At 51.6% G+C, this 16,662-nt stretch overlaps 1 protein-coding gene across 1 annotated transcript in view; it reads left to right on the top strand.

Annotated features, from left to right (window-relative positions):
• Positions 1-16,662, top strand: part of SKAP1 (src kinase associated phosphoprotein 1) — a 122,876-nt gene that overhangs the window by 93,067 nt on the left and 13,147 nt on the right. The window contains exons 5-10 of the mRNA XM_065750025.1: positions 8,024-8,104; positions 8,939-9,022; positions 10,738-10,862; positions 11,543-11,606; positions 11,925-12,077; positions 16,344-16,400. Coding sequence (XP_065606097.1) covers positions 8,024-8,104; positions 8,939-9,022; positions 10,738-10,862; positions 11,543-11,606; positions 11,925-12,077; positions 16,344-16,400 — 564 coding nt within the window. The remainder of the gene's footprint in view (positions 1-8,023; positions 8,105-8,938; positions 9,023-10,737; positions 10,863-11,542; positions 11,607-11,924; positions 12,078-16,343; positions 16,401-16,662) is intronic.

Here is a 16,662-nt window from a genome sequence, read left to right as displayed (position 1 = left end):
GTCAGGTTCAAAGTAAACTTATGTCACCAACGAAACTCAGAATGCTGGTTTTGCTTCTGGGACCATCACCACCCAGGACGCTGCTTTCATCACTCGGGTTCCCGACCACAGAAGCCTGAGGCTTTGAAAGGAAACATCTTTGTCCCAGAGCAGATCCCATAATGAGCTCCAGACGCTGCCCGTGCCCCATGAGGGGGCTGAGCTGCATCTGGGAGTGGGCAGGAGGGTTAGGGTTAGGGCTCCTGTGTCCCCTGGGCAGTTGGCTGTGATGTCTGTGTTTGCTGGGTTGTCCCACACTGCGCTGCTAATGTTGGGAGCACATCCCAGCCACAGTGAGGAGGCACTCAGGAATTTCTCAAGTGCTTTCAGTTTTGCATATAAAGATCCCCAGAGCATCTCCTGTTGCAGGGAAGGGACCTCCAGTGCCACCACCCCCTGCTCCAGCCCCATAGAGCTCAGCCTGGCACCTCCAGGCCACAGTTCCCACCCCATTCCTCACCCACACATGGAGCCAAATGTGGCTGCGTATAGACAAGATACTAACAGCCAGCATAAAGCTCTCAGGGCTGCAAGAAGCATGTGGTACAGAGCCTTCTGTCAGTATAAATTGCCTTTGCTGAGTCACATTTGTGCAGAAATCATCCCGAGGTTAAGCACGATCTGAAATGCGTTTGGCAGCTCTGCTGTTTGTCTCTCCCCTCGCTGGTGGCCGTGCCCCCGTCCCTCAGCCATGTTCCCATGGGACAGTGGCCAACAGGAGGATGAGGATGGGGATGGGGATGAAGAGGATGGGGATGGGGATAGGAATAGGGATGGGGATGGAGATGAGGAGGAAGAGAAGGATGAGGAGGAGGAGGAGGAGGAGGAGGAGGAGAAAGAGGATGATGAGGATGAGGATGAGGATGGGACTCCACGGCCACGCAGGGCCAGGGATGAGGAGCTGTGGCCATGTGAGCTTCGCAGGAGTTTGTTCCTCCTGAACAACACCACTGCTTCCAGATTGGCAGCTGCTCCAGCACATTCATTTTGTAGAAAGGCATCCCTAAATGGGAAAAGAATAATTTATACCGACATAAAGCACCTTTATTTGGATATAACTATCTGCATTAAGGAGGTTGGATTGCTCTTACCGTATCAGTATGGTGTAGTTGAAGCTCTATTACTCGTATATAAGCTGTTCCTGGCTCTGCTCCTGATTTATTTTCCTAGCAGAGCTAGGCTGGGTGTGTCTAGATTCATGTTGTGTTGATATCAGAAAATCAACGTTTCTTTCGTAATCCAAGGTATGTGATGTAAATCAACAGGGCTCCAGGGAAGGCGAGGGCATTTTATCAGTGTAAAACGAGAGGAGAAGTGAACCCAAGGGGAGGATTTACCGGGGAACGGGCTTTTATCATTTTACGACCTGTTGATTTTACTTTTCTAACAATTACTCAGAAGTAGGAAGCAGGGGAAAAAAATAAAATAGACCCAGGCCCGAGATGAAAGGGAAGGGGGAGATTTGGGCTGTGTGTTCTGAGCCCCTTCTTCCCACCCTTCTCTTTGCTCTGCACACAGACTGAGGTCTCAGGAGGGGTAGTGGGGGGGGAAAGTTGTTCTTCATGTGAAACACAGCCCCGCAGTTCCAGGAGAGAAACCGAGTAACAGTGAAAACCCTCAGGGAAATCATTTAATATTTCCAGCCTTCTCACACGGGTTCTTGACACTCCGGCTCTGCGGAGGGGAAAAACTGATTTATGCCATCAGTCGTTAGACAATGTGGAGGTGAGGTCAGGCACGGGCATTCCTCATCTCTTCCCTGGCGCTCAGAGATCCCCTGGGCAAGGTGGAATCAAAGCATTTCAAATGGTAGAGGTCATGAGAGTGACACGGTAAGAGGTAAAAGAGCACAGCCTCCTGCCTCCTACAGAATGGCTGACACCTATATATCTTCATCTTGCCATTGTTTCCGCTTGAAGAATTGCACGTCGTTTGTTTTACTTTTTCCTAACCCTCCTCTCTCCTTAAATCCTCTCGATTTTCTGCGGTGATCTATAGGGATCATTTGTGTCGAGGCTGATGATGATGTGGGATGGAATTTTTATCGGAGTGAAAGGCCGAAGCCGTGAGATGGGCTTTAGCCCACAGGTGTCTGCTGGTTGCCTGGGTCCTTTTTTTCTGGCATTGCCACCTCTGGTTCTCTTCAGCATCACCAGCGTGCCAGGGACGGAAGATAGGAGGACCCCAGGTGACACGGCAGGGCCCAGGGATGCTGGGTTTGGTGTCTTTTGGGGATGCCACCCAATCTCTGCAGCATGGCTGGGCCACGTAGCAGCGCTTGCATGCTGGGGACACCAGTTGAGAGGGGTTTCTGGGCTTGGACCCAACCCACAGGGCACAGAGCACTGATGTCCAGTTGCATCACGGTGCTCACAGGACATGGTGAGGGTCAGAAACTCCAGAGAAAATTCATGAGGGTGACGTATTTCCAGCAGGAATATGTTGCTATTTCTATGTTGATTTCTCAATAGGAAATTTGCTTCTGTTGGAGAAACCACAATGACCCCCTCCGTATGTGCTGCAAATCCCTCACCTGCATTCAGCCTCGTTAGCTCTGCAAGCGAGTGTTTAATGAGGCTTCTCCAGGCAGAAAGAGCAAATGCTGCTCAGCTTCACCCCACACTGATACCACTGGGGTCACGTTCTCCCACACCAGAAGCTCCCCTGGTCCTGCCATCCTTTCCCCACTGCTCTACTGCTTTGATTTGAGCTCAGCCCATGGGCAAAGAGAGGAGAAATGACTCCAAATCCTCCCAGGCGTGTGTGGTCACCTATAGGGCACAGATCTGTGCTCAATTGGTACATCCCACAGCTTGGGGCTCAAGACCCTGGATGCTGCCCGCATGGGATTTGGTTTTTGTGCACTGTAGGAACACCATTCCCTGGTTAGAGTGCCCTTCTTCTGCTGCTATTCTACCATTCTCCTATCATTGTCCTACTTAAGGTGGTGAGCCAGTGGGGTAAACGATCCAGAAAAATTGTGGATGCTCCATCCCTGGAGGTGCCCAAGACCAAGCTGGATGGGGCCCCGTGCAGCCCAATCCACCCCACAGCGGGGGCTGCAACTGGATGGGCTTCAAGATCCCTTCCAACCCAATCTGTTCCATGATTCTCTTGTTGGTTCCCATTGAACCCAGTGGTGTTTTTAGGTCAGTAGTGCCATCAGGACGCAGCAAGCATCCCTACTGCTCCCATCCCAGCAGCTCTGGAGCCCTTTTGGCACAGGACCGGGACAGACGGTCGCACGCCGAGCACAGCCAACCCCACAGCCCCAGGACGGCCTCAGATAACGGCTTTAGGTTTCCAAGGTGGTGGGGTAACATCAGTGAGAAGCAAATATTTGGCCAAATGCACCCTGAGGTAAGCTGGTATCCGGTGTAACCACACAGCATGCCCATATGTTATTACTTATCCATCAGCCTCTGAGTAACGACGTACAGGGCCGGGGCGAGAGTTGGCTTTTGTCAAGCATATATTTCAGCAGCGTTTAAATAAACTCATCGAGCTGCACGTCTCGTGAACTTTCCTATTCCATCCGTCTGCGCCGAGCCACCCGTGGAACAAAATGGATGAGGCCTTCAAACCTTCTCCAGTCCCCGGAAAATGAGGCAGTCCAGTTAACAATAAATGGTGGCCGGTGGGGGCACACATGAGCGGTCTAGTGAGGAAGGAAAGAAAGTTGAGCTTAATGAAGTCCCTGTGCCCGCGTCCCCGTGCGTGGACAGGAAAGGACGGGTGGTTTATAACTGTTTATTGGAGCTAATGGTAATAAATTCCTCACTTGTGATGCATTAACTTTAATGTTTTCATTACGTGATGATTTAGGTTTTCCCTTTTCACGTTGTAAATCATGTTGTCCCGGTAGCACAGCAGGTCGAATGTCTGACATAATGTTATGTTTGGGGGAGAGAAATAACACGGGGAATGAGTTACGTAGATTATATATTTATGTATTTCATACACTGCAGCGGGGGTTTTGTTTGGTGGTTTTTTGGGTTGTTTTTTTTTGTTGTTGTGCGAGGGCTTTCAACAATGACATGGTGGAGAAGCCCACGGGTGGGAGGACAGACAGACCCAACCGAGAACAGCTCTGCAAGTTGCTGCTGCAGAGCCTTAGGATGGCCTGGTTTCCATGGCAACTCCCCAAATGCGCCTGGTGCTGAAGGGTTTTGTGTTGTTTTGGGTTTGCTGGTTGTTGGTTTTTTTTTTCTCCTCCCTCTTTGCTGAGTGCGAGCCCTTAGCTAATGAGCTGTGCAAATAGATATTGAGATGTAGAGGTTTTTTATTTCGCAATTATAGACTTAGCGATTTGGAAGGAAACTTTTGGGCCAAAGGCTCTGCCTCCTCTTTGAATCCCAGCTTGGCTATTCCCTCGGCAAAGTTGGTTCGACTTCAAACTCGATGTTGAATTTTCCAGACTGAATTAAGAAACCCCGGTGAAGTTGCAGGGTTTTTTCCACACTCTAAGGCTGAATCCCAACCCAAGCTGCAGTCAGCTCTTTGCCATCGCCCATCTCTTCTCCTGTTTGCTTATCAATCACACCAACCACATTCGTGGACTCCCCTGGACAAATATCAGCTCACCCAGCATTCACTCAGCACCTCACAAAGCTCCATCTGTACGCCTCTATTTATTTCTCTTTGGTGTTTAAACGTGGTCCAACCAGAGCTTTGGGGACAGCGCTGTTAATGGGGCACCGAACAACCTCAGGTGAGAAGTGCTGTTTTCTTGAGCGACTTCCATGGGTTTTGTGTTCACTCCTGGCTGTCAGCACTTGTCAGAGCTGCTGGGGACAGGTTAATCTTGCTCCTTGCTTTCAATGCTGCTCTGTGCTGGCTGCTACAAGAGGACATTGAGCAGTGCCCCACGGGGGTCTGTCCCAAGGAAGCGCTGAGCTTTCAGCTGCAGATCTCCTATGGGCTCTCAGGGCAACCCTGGGATTCCCTAGGGCACCTTTGGGTTCCTGAGCCTGGGAACCCCTCCTGACAACAAACACAGGGATATTTCAGTCCATCCTTTGCTCTCAGTGATTCCTCTGGATTTCTAACTGCCTCCTGCTTGCTGGCTAGCTTTCCATCTTGGCAGTTATCCCGCTCTACGCTCTGAATTTTGCCTCTTCTGAGGAGTCGAGCTGTCACCCAGCTAAATCCCCTCCACCGTCCCTCACCTTTTCTTCATCTGCTTTCTTATTTTCCTGCTCAAAAAGGAAAAAGAAAACAACAAAATCAGCCCGGCACCACATCTATCCCATGCAGTCCATGCTGGCAACTGTTCAATCCCCCATGTTCTTTGACACAGTCGCTCGTTTCGTTCCCATCCGTACAGATGATCCTCACTTCTGTAGGGATGAAATTGCCATGGGAGCAAACCCATGTGCCTGGCCAGTAGCAGACACATCATGGGCCCACTGGCCGTGGCCTTGGTCACCAGTGGGACTTGCAAAACCCTTCAGCTCGCTTTGAAGGCGACGGGAGGGGTTGTTTGTCTGTTTCTGATTGTGTTTTTTTTCCTTTCTCATTCACTTCAATGGAAAAAAAAAACAAACAAACAAGAGCACAGCCACCACAGAGAGCTTTGGGAAATCGCAGCCGATTGTACTCCGGGTTTGAAATGTCTTTGGGTGTTCCCAGTGAAGTCCCCGGGAGGAGAAACTGCTCTTGGCACATCTGAAGTTGGTGAATAAGCCAGAGGATTGGGAATGGGCTGGAACCGACGTGCCTCCGTGCTGCATCCCTTTGAACACTCAGTTAATGTGACAGCGTGGGCACAAGTGCAGCCCCCAGGCTGGCTCGGCTGCAGCTGCTGTGACATTTCATGCAGCTGGTGTGCATGACTCAGAGAGCAGAGTGCTGGAACACAGAGGGCTTTGAGGACATGGCAAGGATGGGCCATGGTGCTCAGCAGCCAAACTGTGCGCATCCCGGTGTTCTCCTGCTCCTTCTGCTGGGCTGGGTGGGCTGGGGCAGGAGTAGGGATGGAAGGGACCTTTGGGCCCATGCAAACTCAGGAGCCACAGAGAGGGTCCGTGTGTCTGGGAGGGCACAGATGACTCTCTGTGATGGATTTAAGACCTTTTCTTTTCTCTCTATTTTTATCCACGGTGGATGGCTGTTAGTGGTTGGAAGAGATGACCGGTGAGTTCGGGTTTACCTGCAAGCCACGTGTCCTTGGACAGGGGATCAGAGGCTGCCTGCCTTCAGCAAGGCCACCCAGGCAAATGAACCCTCTGCCAGAGATCTCCCCAGGCTCTCTGGGTCCATTCCCAGTCTCTCTGGGGCTGCAGTCCCACCTGGTCCCTCTGGTTTTCCATGTGTCCATTAGAACAGTTTAAAGAAATAAGGCTAATTCAGCCATTTGTTGCTAGCAGAAGCCATCTGGGTTGCTGTTATGGGCAGGCTGGGGTTGTGGGGAGGGAAGGGGACACCCCCATGGCTCCCACCTTGTTCAGATTTAATCTTCCTCACTCTGCACTGCCAGGGCTCCGTCAGAGAGGCTGCGGTGTTCGTGTCATGTTCTGTACAATTTCCAGAGCTTTGTGCAATCTAATCAGCCCTCACAAGCCCTCCCTAATTGCGTTTTCTTGTCTGAGTAGCCACTGAGTATTTAAGAAGGAGAGTGCCTCCGTTTGCTCTGATTCTCCTGTCGGAAAGCTGCAGTGCTGTGTGTCTCAATGGATCCCAGCAGCGCTTTGGGGCGATGCTGATGAGATGCTGAGCAAAGCCAAGCTGCACCTCGGGGGGACTGCCAGCTCCCAAAACCTGGGGCACCGATACGTGGCTCGTGGGATCTGCCCACCAGCAAAATCCAAGCTGAAGCAGATCCAGGCTGAAGTGCAACAAGCAGCCAGTGATTTCTTTCAGTCTTGGGGAGCGGGGGGCAGAGGGAAGCCACATGCTGATAATGTACTGAAAGTAAATGAAATTAAATAAGTGAAGCAGCACTCGCAGCTCCTGCCTTCCCCCCCACACCCCCCCCGGGTAATTCAATTCAAGCTCTCGCGCTGATGGGATCTCGCCAGGGCTGCCTCTGTCCCCCTGCTGGGGCCTGAAATCTTAACGTCTAAATAAAAGTTTCACTCGAGCATTTTTTATGCTCCTGCCAGCGGGATCGGCGAGCTGGCGTTGGGCACATTAATGTCATATTCATACTCGCAGGGTCCCCCTGTGCATCCGGCAGCACCGTCCCATTTTCATAATTATAAATGTCCCATAAAATGACATTCAGATTTGCATTAGCAAAAGGGGTCGTGGCTCGGGTTGGAGAAGGAAATGTGCTTTTTTCTGCTGGGTGGAAAGCACTGTGCTGCTATAGGGAAAAAACTGAGCAGGTTTGCTCCTTGCTTGGTGCTTTCCCTGTCTTGTTGGAGGGATGCTAGCCCAGCATCTGGGGACTTGGCAGGTGACATTGGGCTCTGCTGGCAGCAATGTGGGGCCCTCTGGGGCTGCTCACCAAACTGCACCACCGAACCTGGGGATGTGGTGAGTGCCATTAAGGACTGGCTGCATGGCTGCACAGGGACCTGAGGGCATTATTCTGCAGCCCCACTTTAGGAACAACCTCCTGATCCCTAACACAGCCCAGCCTGAACCCTGAGAGAGAAGTTAGGTCCATTTTGACACCCTTGTTTGTTTCTCTTGTAAGAAAAATAAGAGTATTTGTACAAAGGTCTGCATTTCCCTCTTGCTCTCAGCTCCCCGACCACCTGGGCTGTGCATGCTAGAAGTCACAGAGGGTCCCTTGGATGTGGTGGTGCATTTCCCTGGAGCAAAATCAGAAGTAAAATGAGATATGAGCTGCACAGAAGTGGGACCTGTCCTTGCTGGTGGATGAGGGAACAGATGTGGGGATGGATTGGCAGAGAGGTGCACATTGGGAAGGTCTTGGAGGGATCCATTCCTCTCTGTGCACGTCTGTGCACGTGGCTTGCATGTGGGAGGCATTGCATGGGCTGGAAATGGCAAGACTTTGCTCTGATACCTGCAGGAATGGAGGAGGTCACACTGAGGCCTGTTCACGACCCAGGGAACATTCTGAAGCAAGGATATCTGGAGAAGAGGTCCAGAGGTAAGGCCTGGGGAGTGCATCCTTCAGGAAGATGGTGAGTGGGATGGTGGGGGAAAGCTTCAGGTGGACGAGCTGCTGTGTTTCATGGCCATCCTGAAGAGCACAGCACACTCAGGTCATCACTAATGAAAGCACCAGCAAGAGTGCAAAAAATCAGATGAAGAACAAACAGGAAAATATCTCTTTTCATGCAGAGGTGTCAGGAGCCACAAGCAGACCTTTCTTACGTACCGTATGTGAAAAGGGAGCACAGTCCTTCTTTATTCTCCTTCGTAGATCATCAAACTGCACCAAGATTAAAACCCAGAAACTGAATTAAGCAGCAGCCTCATCCTCTGAGGCAAGATGTGCCATTCTAACCAGCCATACCTAATGAGGATAAAGCCCTGCTGAAGAGAAGGTGCTCCGTAGCATCACACACATTAGCGAGTCGAGATAAGTGAGGCAGCCTCAGGTTTATCTTGATTTTACTGACGCCTGTGAAAGCTACAAATTATTTCCTCACCGCTCAGATTTTGGCTTGATTTATGTGCTGTATGACAGGGGGGGGTGGGGTAAGAACAACCCCTTTCTTCCTCATAGCTGAGCTGCTAACTGGTCCTGTGCATGCAGTAGCTTGCTCCAATTACAGAGAAAACCTCAATTAGGGAGGTTTCACCTAAAGCTGTGTTCTCTCCTGGTAGGATTGGCTTGCTCCCCTTGCTTGCTTGAGGTTTTGTACTTAAACTTGCTTGAATTTTGTCTCACTCCCCCCCCCCCCCGTGTGATCGTTATGGAGCATTTGAAAGAGCAGAGATGAATGTGTTTGTTCCTGGGCTGTGTTTTTCTTTCTAGACCACAGCTTTTTCGGGTCCGAGTGGCAGAAGCGGTGGTGTGTCCTCAACAGAAAGACCTTTTTCTACTATGCCAACGAGAAAAGTAAGTGGTGAGATGTCCACCTCCAGGCTCCAAAACGTGGGCAGTGGCTGAGGGTGCGGATAGGGCTGGGAAAGAGAAGATGAGAGCTCTGTCCAAAGGGCAGGATAATGCCTGACAAGAGAAAAAAGCACAGAGCGTGGTCTATTTCCCTCCCTGCAGCTGTTGGAGTTTTAGGAATTAGCTTGGCTGAAGGGATCTGAATTCAGACATTTCTTCAGAGCACAGTTCTGCCTGGAAATGTCCTCCTTTGAGAAGGGACGGTCTTAAGGGCACCTTAAGGTGTCCCCTGGGACACTCCAAAGGCAAATGAAGCAATTAGTGTAAAAAGGAGCCAACACGCCCTTGGTATTCATCTGTGATAAACCCAAGATGTGGATTGCAATTTCCAAAAGCACTTAAGGGATCTGCATGTCGTCTGGGCTTCTTCCTGCTGAACCCCCTCTTTCTTTTCCTAGACATAAGATAAATAAGAGGATGGCTGTAACTCCCTCTCAAGGAAGAACATACAGGTTCTTGTAGAAAGGTGAATCTCAGCTGGTTGGGTTTTTTTTTTTCCTGTCCCCCAACATCTTTATAGGTAGGGAGTGAGAGTAGAGAGAGGCAGAGACAGAACTGCATGTAAATAAAATCATGCACCAAGTTTTCCATTAGCCATCAGCTGGGCTTCAGCCCCCTAAGTGACTGTATATAACCCAGACGTCAGTGTATATAAATATTTTGCAGTCATGCTCCATCAGGTGCATACAGACAGACAGCTAATATCTCCAGCAGAGTCCGGTGCAATTAGATATATGGCCTTACTCTGTTCCCCCCATCCAGAATCACAGCGTGTTAACTGCTTGCAAACACACATGCATCCTTGCTTTGCCATGCCCACTCTGTGTCAGACTCCATCAGCTCGTGGGGATGGGGCTGAATCTTTCTTCCTCTCCTCCTTCCATATCCTTTGAGGATCCTGGGCACTATTTGCAGATAAGTGCAGGTACAAGAGCTGATATTCTGCTGTTTCAGTGGGAGATGGGCAGCTGTCAGCTTCCAAAAGGTCTCCAGAAGGCAACAGAGTGAAGCAGACCTGTTCCTGATGAACTGAATGTTTTTCGGAGGGCTTGGCTTCATCCAAATAAAAAAAATAAATGTTAAGAGCAACTGCCTGAATCACACTCCCACACTTACTCAGGAAGATTCATAAGGAAATAATGAGCTGGGTATCCAGCTGGGGTAAATAAACGTGCCTCAAACGATGGCAGTGAAGTTCTCTCTCTCCAGCCTGGCTGATGGGGCCGTGCGTGTGCATCTACAAGATCCACAGGCCAATCCTCCCAGGCTCCACTGAGCATTTCTTCCTGTACACCGGTCTGCTAATTCCTTACCAGCAGAAGAGTCGTCGGTATCATATTTCCCCAAGTACACAGTGGTCTCTGCTTCATTACAAGCAGCTCATCTCATGCAACCCTGTGACCCCAGCAGCCTTTCCGTGGCTGTTTGCAATCTCTCGAGGCTTAAAATTGTGTCCTCTTTACTGTGTCTTTATGAAGATTTTATAATGCTCTCCTTAGATTTCCAGGGGGGGAAGGATGCTTAGGTTTTCTCGCTGTCTCCCAGCGACACGTGGTAGACCTCAGTTTCCCTGTGTGGGCAGCAGACATCTGCCCCACCCACGAGGGTTTGATATAAGATATAGACTCCGGAATTTTTACATTTCATTTCTCCCCCAGGCAAGCAACCTAAAGGCACCTTCTCCATTGAGCAGTACAGTGCCCGCCTGGCTTCCCATCTCCGCAAGGACTCACGCAGAAGATGCTGCTTTGAATTAGTCTGCCCTGGGAAACGCACCTACGAGGTAGGAGCAGGGGGGAGAAGCAGAGCCTTGGTGCTGGTTGACCACAGCACAGGAGCTCGTGGTCCCAACCTCAATCTCAACAAAACAAGAAGCCCTGCAGAAGGTGCTGGTGCTTTTCCATCTCATCCAGTCACCTCCACGTGTACCTTCCCTTGGCACAGGAGCGATCATGGGCTCGCTTTGCACTCAAGGGGTGGGAGGGTTAAATGAGAGCACGGGTCAGAAGCAGTGGAAGGTTGGGTTTGCAAAGCCCGCTTTTAAATAAGCACTTCAGAGCCTCGTTGGGTTTAAACTTGTTGAGCACTCGGCAGGGAGCCTACAAACTGGTGCAATAAAAACCTGGTCCTATCCACCGAGTGTGTATGAGAGCCTTCCATATATTCAAGGAGCCTTTGGATCTAGAGCCTTGGTTCAGAGTCACTACTGTATATTCAATAGGGATTGTGGTTTTCATCTGAATCCTTTTAATGAATTAGGCTTGACAGCCTTCCTTTGGGACAGTCTAGCTTTGTTCCGCTTCTGCTTCCCTGTTTGGAACAGGGAGATAAAGAAGTGAAATGGCTTCCCCAAAGCCCACAGGACAGAGAATGGCAGATCCGAGCACTCAATCCCTTATTTTAGTTTCAAATCTCCTTCATCCGTTCAAGAAACAGCGTGGTAATGGGTGAACCTCTCTCCAGTTCACAGCCCCAAGTCCGGCAGAGGCTGAAGATTGGGTGGATCAGATCCAGTTCCTCCTGAAGGGTGAGTCTGGAGGTTTGGCCCAAACCAACCCATCGTGTTCATTGGGGCAGATCCCTGCAGCCCTTCCCTGCCAAGTCACTGCAAGACCCCATATCCCCAAGACCCTGCTGGGGTCACAGCAGAGCTCAAAGTGGGGTCAGGAACCCTCCTTCCTGCTCCTCTGCTTGCAGTCAGCAAGGGGACAGTTCTGCAAGGAGCATGGTGAGCACAAAGTACACCTGCACAATTTTTGTTGCTTGATCTCAGCTCACTGCAAATCCCAGTCTGCAGTTTGGCAAAGTCTGCTCTTTTCCACCTTTCTTTGCTCTCTCCCTGCAGATCTGAAGTCCCTCACAATCCCATACGATGAGGATGAGGAAGAGGTCTACAATGACGTGGGCAGTTCTGACTCCATGACCACAACGTCTCACAACACTACCCTGAACCAAGATGATGGGATGGAAGAAGACGACATCTACGAGGTTTTTCCAGGTAAGCAACAAAATAAGGTTAAAACCCGAGCCGTGCCCTAACTTTAACCCTGCAAACATGGCAGGAGACCTTGGCCAACAAACACATTGATGGGAATGAACATCTCAGGCTCTGCTGAGTTTAATAGGCCTATAACTCAAAGGAGCAACTCGGTTTCTTTGTTCAGAATGGCTGATGGACTACAAGAGCAAACCCCTTCTGCTCTGGCAAGATGGGGGTTTTGCAAATTCAAGTGAGGCAGCTCTTACTGGGCTGTGTTACCTGGAAAATCAGAGTTAGATGATGAAAATGCTCCCTTCTGGGCATGCAGTCGTGGCTGTAACGTGATTACTGGGCTTCCAAGAGATGATAAAATAACTGCATTAAAGACTAGTGCTTGTTCGCTAGCAGCGAGGGAGGCCTGGAGGCAGCAGGGCTGTGGCTGCTGTGAGACGAGCCAGGAGCAGTCTTCTTGGCACAGGACTGAACAGCCTGAGAGGGTGACATGATCTGCAACATTTCTCACCGTTGCAGCAGCAGAAATCACAGCATGACATGCCCCAGGGCTTGGATCAGCTGAGCCTGATTCAAACACATAGGCTGTTCTGCCTCTGCGCTGAGGTCGGTGCTGCCCAACACTGCACCCCATCCCCTGGGGTGGGATCCCTCTCTGTCTGCATTCAGAGGTGCAAAATAGGTCCTTATTTCTTCTTATTTAGTTCAGAGCTTTGTATTTGTAGTGATTAAAAAGATAAATAAACGCACCAGAAAGTACGGAGGTGCCCAAGGTCTTTGTTGTGCTGCTGCTGCTGGAGGAAACCTCTGCTCTGCAAGTGGCATCCAGACAGCTGCTGGGAGCAGAGCTCCTGGGCTGGCAGCACAACCCCGAGCAGCCTCAGCTCCTGTCTGCCTTCATCTTTCCTTCCTGACCTTCTCCTTCTCTGTTTCCATCATCAGCTCTTTGGGCTGCAGCTCTTTCTTCCTCCGGGTGTACCTGCAGTGATCCCCACACTCAGTGGGAGCCTCTGCCCTGTGGTTCCAGGTGCATGTGAAACCCGAGGGGGTTCAGCATCCCTGCCTGCTCTGGCAGCTGCATCCAGTTCCTTGCTGCCCTACAGCTGCCAGCAGCAGCTACAGAGCACATATCAGATGCAAGATTTGTTCCCCATGTGGCTGACGGTGATCCTGGAGTGAGCTGTGCTGACCTGAGGACAGACTCTTCCGTTGCCTCTGCTCTGAGACGCAGGGTGCATCAAACTGGAGATGCAGAGCGCATTGAAAGCTGCAGATTTGACGTGGGAGTGGTTTGTACCCTTTGAATATGTCTGAATGCCCACCTGCATCGCAGGGCATTGGAGGCTGGAGCTGCTAGGACGTGGGGCAGAGGCTCAAGGCTGCAGCAACTTGCATGGTGCCCTCATCCCATGGCTGTTTCCCATCCCTCCTGCAGCCTTCCTGGGCTCCCTGCTGCATGGCCTTGGCCTAAGGCACGGGGAATGAGGGATTTTTGCTCCAGTCTCAGTGCTCAGCCCCTTTAGGGTGAAAGGATAGAGTTGGTGAGCAGGACCTGGAGTGAGGCAGTGAGGAACCAGGCACAGAGTGCCTGCAGTGGGTCAGAGCACTCTGCTCCCCCCAGGCACATCCCCTTTGCACCTCTCAGCCCCCCACAAACATGAGAGCAAGTCCCCATCCAAGCTGGGGGGGGTCCTCTGGGCCCGGCCCCCTCCCTCGTGTCCTGACTGAAATAGAGAGAGAGAGGGAAAAAAAGAAAAGGGGGGAAATGAAGAGATAATTTCCTCAGCAAGTCATCGTCGTTAATGAAGTTTTACAAAAACAGATACAACCAAGGAAAAATAAAATTTCACAGGTGATAAATTTTTCCAATTTCCCTGGCAGAATTCGATAGGATTGTTAAATTAAGAGTGAAGGTGTCTGTTAGGAAGCAACGAGCAGTGATGGGTAATTTTATAGAGTGGAAAATTGAATCAAATTGCTACATTAAAACACAGCTCCTCTGAGAATGTGCCCAATGCCCAGGCTGCTCCAGCACAGCGGTGGGGCACGCGGTGCAGTGGCCGTGCCCAGGGCTGGGCTGGGGTCTGCAGGGGGGTCTGAGACCCCAGAGTGGCTGCCCCATAGGGACGTGCTGCCCCTGTAAAGGCATTCCCCAGGGACGGTGTGATGGGGGTTGTGATTCTCTGCATAGGGAGGTGACATGGAGAGAAGAGATGCAGACCCCGGGAGATGCATTTTTCATCATTTCCCTCTGATTTGCCACGATAAAAGCGAGATATGGACCAAAATCAAACACCCGGGTTCTGACCAGGTGGAGCTTAGCTTCCAGATGTGACCCAGAGGAGCTGCACGAAGCTGAGGGGCTGCCATGTGCAGGGGAACTTGTTGCATCCCCCACAGCCACCTTCACTGTGTGCACAGAGCAAAAACTGCACGAATCGTGGCTGGAGCACAGATGCAGAACCGTGCAGATGCAGTTCAACTTTGCCAGGGCCATTCTCACCATGTTTTGCAGAGAAATCCCACACACATTTCCTTCCTTCCTCCCTCCCAGCCTCCATGCATCACCACCCTGCAGCCCATCAGTGTGGGGCAGCAGCCACAGGGCTGGGCATAGCCCGGGGGATTCCTCTGAGCACCTTTTGGAGAAGGCACAGAGCAGTTGTCAACAGGACAGGGGCTTCCTATAGAAGGGGAAACTGAGGCACAGAGCTCTGAGAGCATCGCTCATCCCACCCCCAATGAGCTGCAGAGCTCTCAGCTGCCAGGGGATGCAATCAGTGAGGGGTCTGTGGCTTCATTTCTGGTCAAAACGTGCCCCCCATCCCATCAATTATGGGGGGAAAAAAGCAGCCCGGGACCTGTGCAGGATGTGGTGCCAGCTCCCTCCGTTGGCAAACCGTGTGGTGTCGCTGATGGAAATGCAGAGGTATTTCCTCCACGCTATGTGTTTTCCTGTGACCGCTGTGGCCGACAGCTTCCCGAGGAGCAGATGCACAGAAAGAGGTTGGGAAGGGGTTTCCTGAGGACAGCCCAGCTCCGGGGCTGGAAGCACTGCCCGCAGGAAAACGTGTGCCAAGTGGGGATGGGAGGAGGGGGGGAACCCAGCAGAGCTGCGACGGCAGCTCCCAAAAACACAGCCCCATCCCATGGGGCTGCAGCAGCACCCACGCTGGGGGCTGGATTTGGGGTTTTCGTGGCACGGGGCTCCGTGGGACTGACTCCGTGCCAAGAGTGGATCAGAGAGGCTCGAGGAGGTCGGTTAAAGCATGAAGGAATCCAGATCTGAAGGTTGGGGAGCGTGCGTGGGAACGGTGGAGGCCGAGCGCCGGTGCGGATACATTTACATTCTCCTTTACAAATGCAAAGAGCAGGCAAAAGCCACTTTCAATAATTTATGTAAAAATCAATGCTAACGAGGTTCTGTCTCGTCGGTGGCCGAGTTTTACAATAAAGTCTGATTTATTTAGAAAAGATCTTCGGTGCCGCTTCCCATCTAATGGGGGAGCAGCGGCGGTGACCCTCCAACGTGGGATCCAATTTGGAGCTCACAGCTGAGCTCTGACCCGGTTTGCATTGATCAGAGCCACATGGGGGGGGACGGAGGACCCACACCCCCCCCAATGCCACACTGTCTGCCCTCCTGGGACCACGTGGGACCAGCAGGACGCCCACCTCTGGCTCTCTTACGTCTCATTTACACTTATTTCTGCACACACCCGTGTTTCTGACAGTCCCAGTGCTTCCCCATGGCCCCCAGCTCACACTTAACCCTTCCTGTGGTATCATTTCTTGTTGTTTTGCCCCCTCTCCCCACCCTACACAGCTGTGCCTGTGGTTGCCCTTGGCTGCCCGGATTTCTTTTTCTCCTCTCTGTTTTCTGCTTCTGTTCCCCATCCTCCCGTGTGTTCCTGCCCTGGCATTTCTCCTCGCCGTCTCAATTTCCCCAGGCTGCGAGCACTGCTCAGGAAAAGCATCTCTTCCTATAGGGCACTTGGCAAAGAGCTGCGTGAATTTATGAGGCTATAATAAGTGATTTGTTTTTTCACCAGTGTTAACAACAATTCATATTTTTATGCGGCGCGTTTTAAAATATTATCCATGACTTCCTCCCTTCCACTCTTCACAATTAAGCCAGGAATTTATTATTCTGACAGTCGGATGCTCTCGCAGCCCGAGCCTGTGGGTTTGGTGCAGCGTTAGCAATGGTCTGGCACTGTAGCACTCACAGCCCTCCCCCGTGGCTTTTCTGCTCTGTTTCCCCCCCCCCAGAGAAGGACCCCAATGTCCCCGAGGACAGCAAGGAGGTCGGCAGCAGACAGCACCGCGGTAAGAGCCCACCCCACGTTGGCCAACCCTACAGACATCCCGATGGAGGCGGGCAGGGGATCTGGGATGTGATGGAGGAGCAGGCATGGAGAGGAGGTGGGGCAGATGTGACAGGAGATGAAGCAGGACGTGAGTCAGAGCCCAGAGGAAGCCGGCCGGATGCTCAGCACCGCTGCCAGAATCAGCACCGCCCAGAGCGGGTGGCCCCGAGCCCCCACCCCCCCACCCCCCCGTGCTCAAGGGTCCCCCACCCCTGCTTTTT

This window comes from Cyrtonyx montezumae, unplaced genomic scaffold (assembly GCF_038088225.1).
Source record: "Cyrtonyx montezumae isolate F1298 unplaced genomic scaffold, pur_monq_1.0 scaffold_61, whole genome shotgun sequence".
NCBI classification, from domain to species: domain Eukaryota; kingdom Metazoa; phylum Chordata; class Aves; order Galliformes; family Odontophoridae; genus Cyrtonyx; species Cyrtonyx montezumae.
Note: the sequence above shows the minus strand (reverse complement) of the source record. Positions and strands in the feature narration are given on the sequence as shown.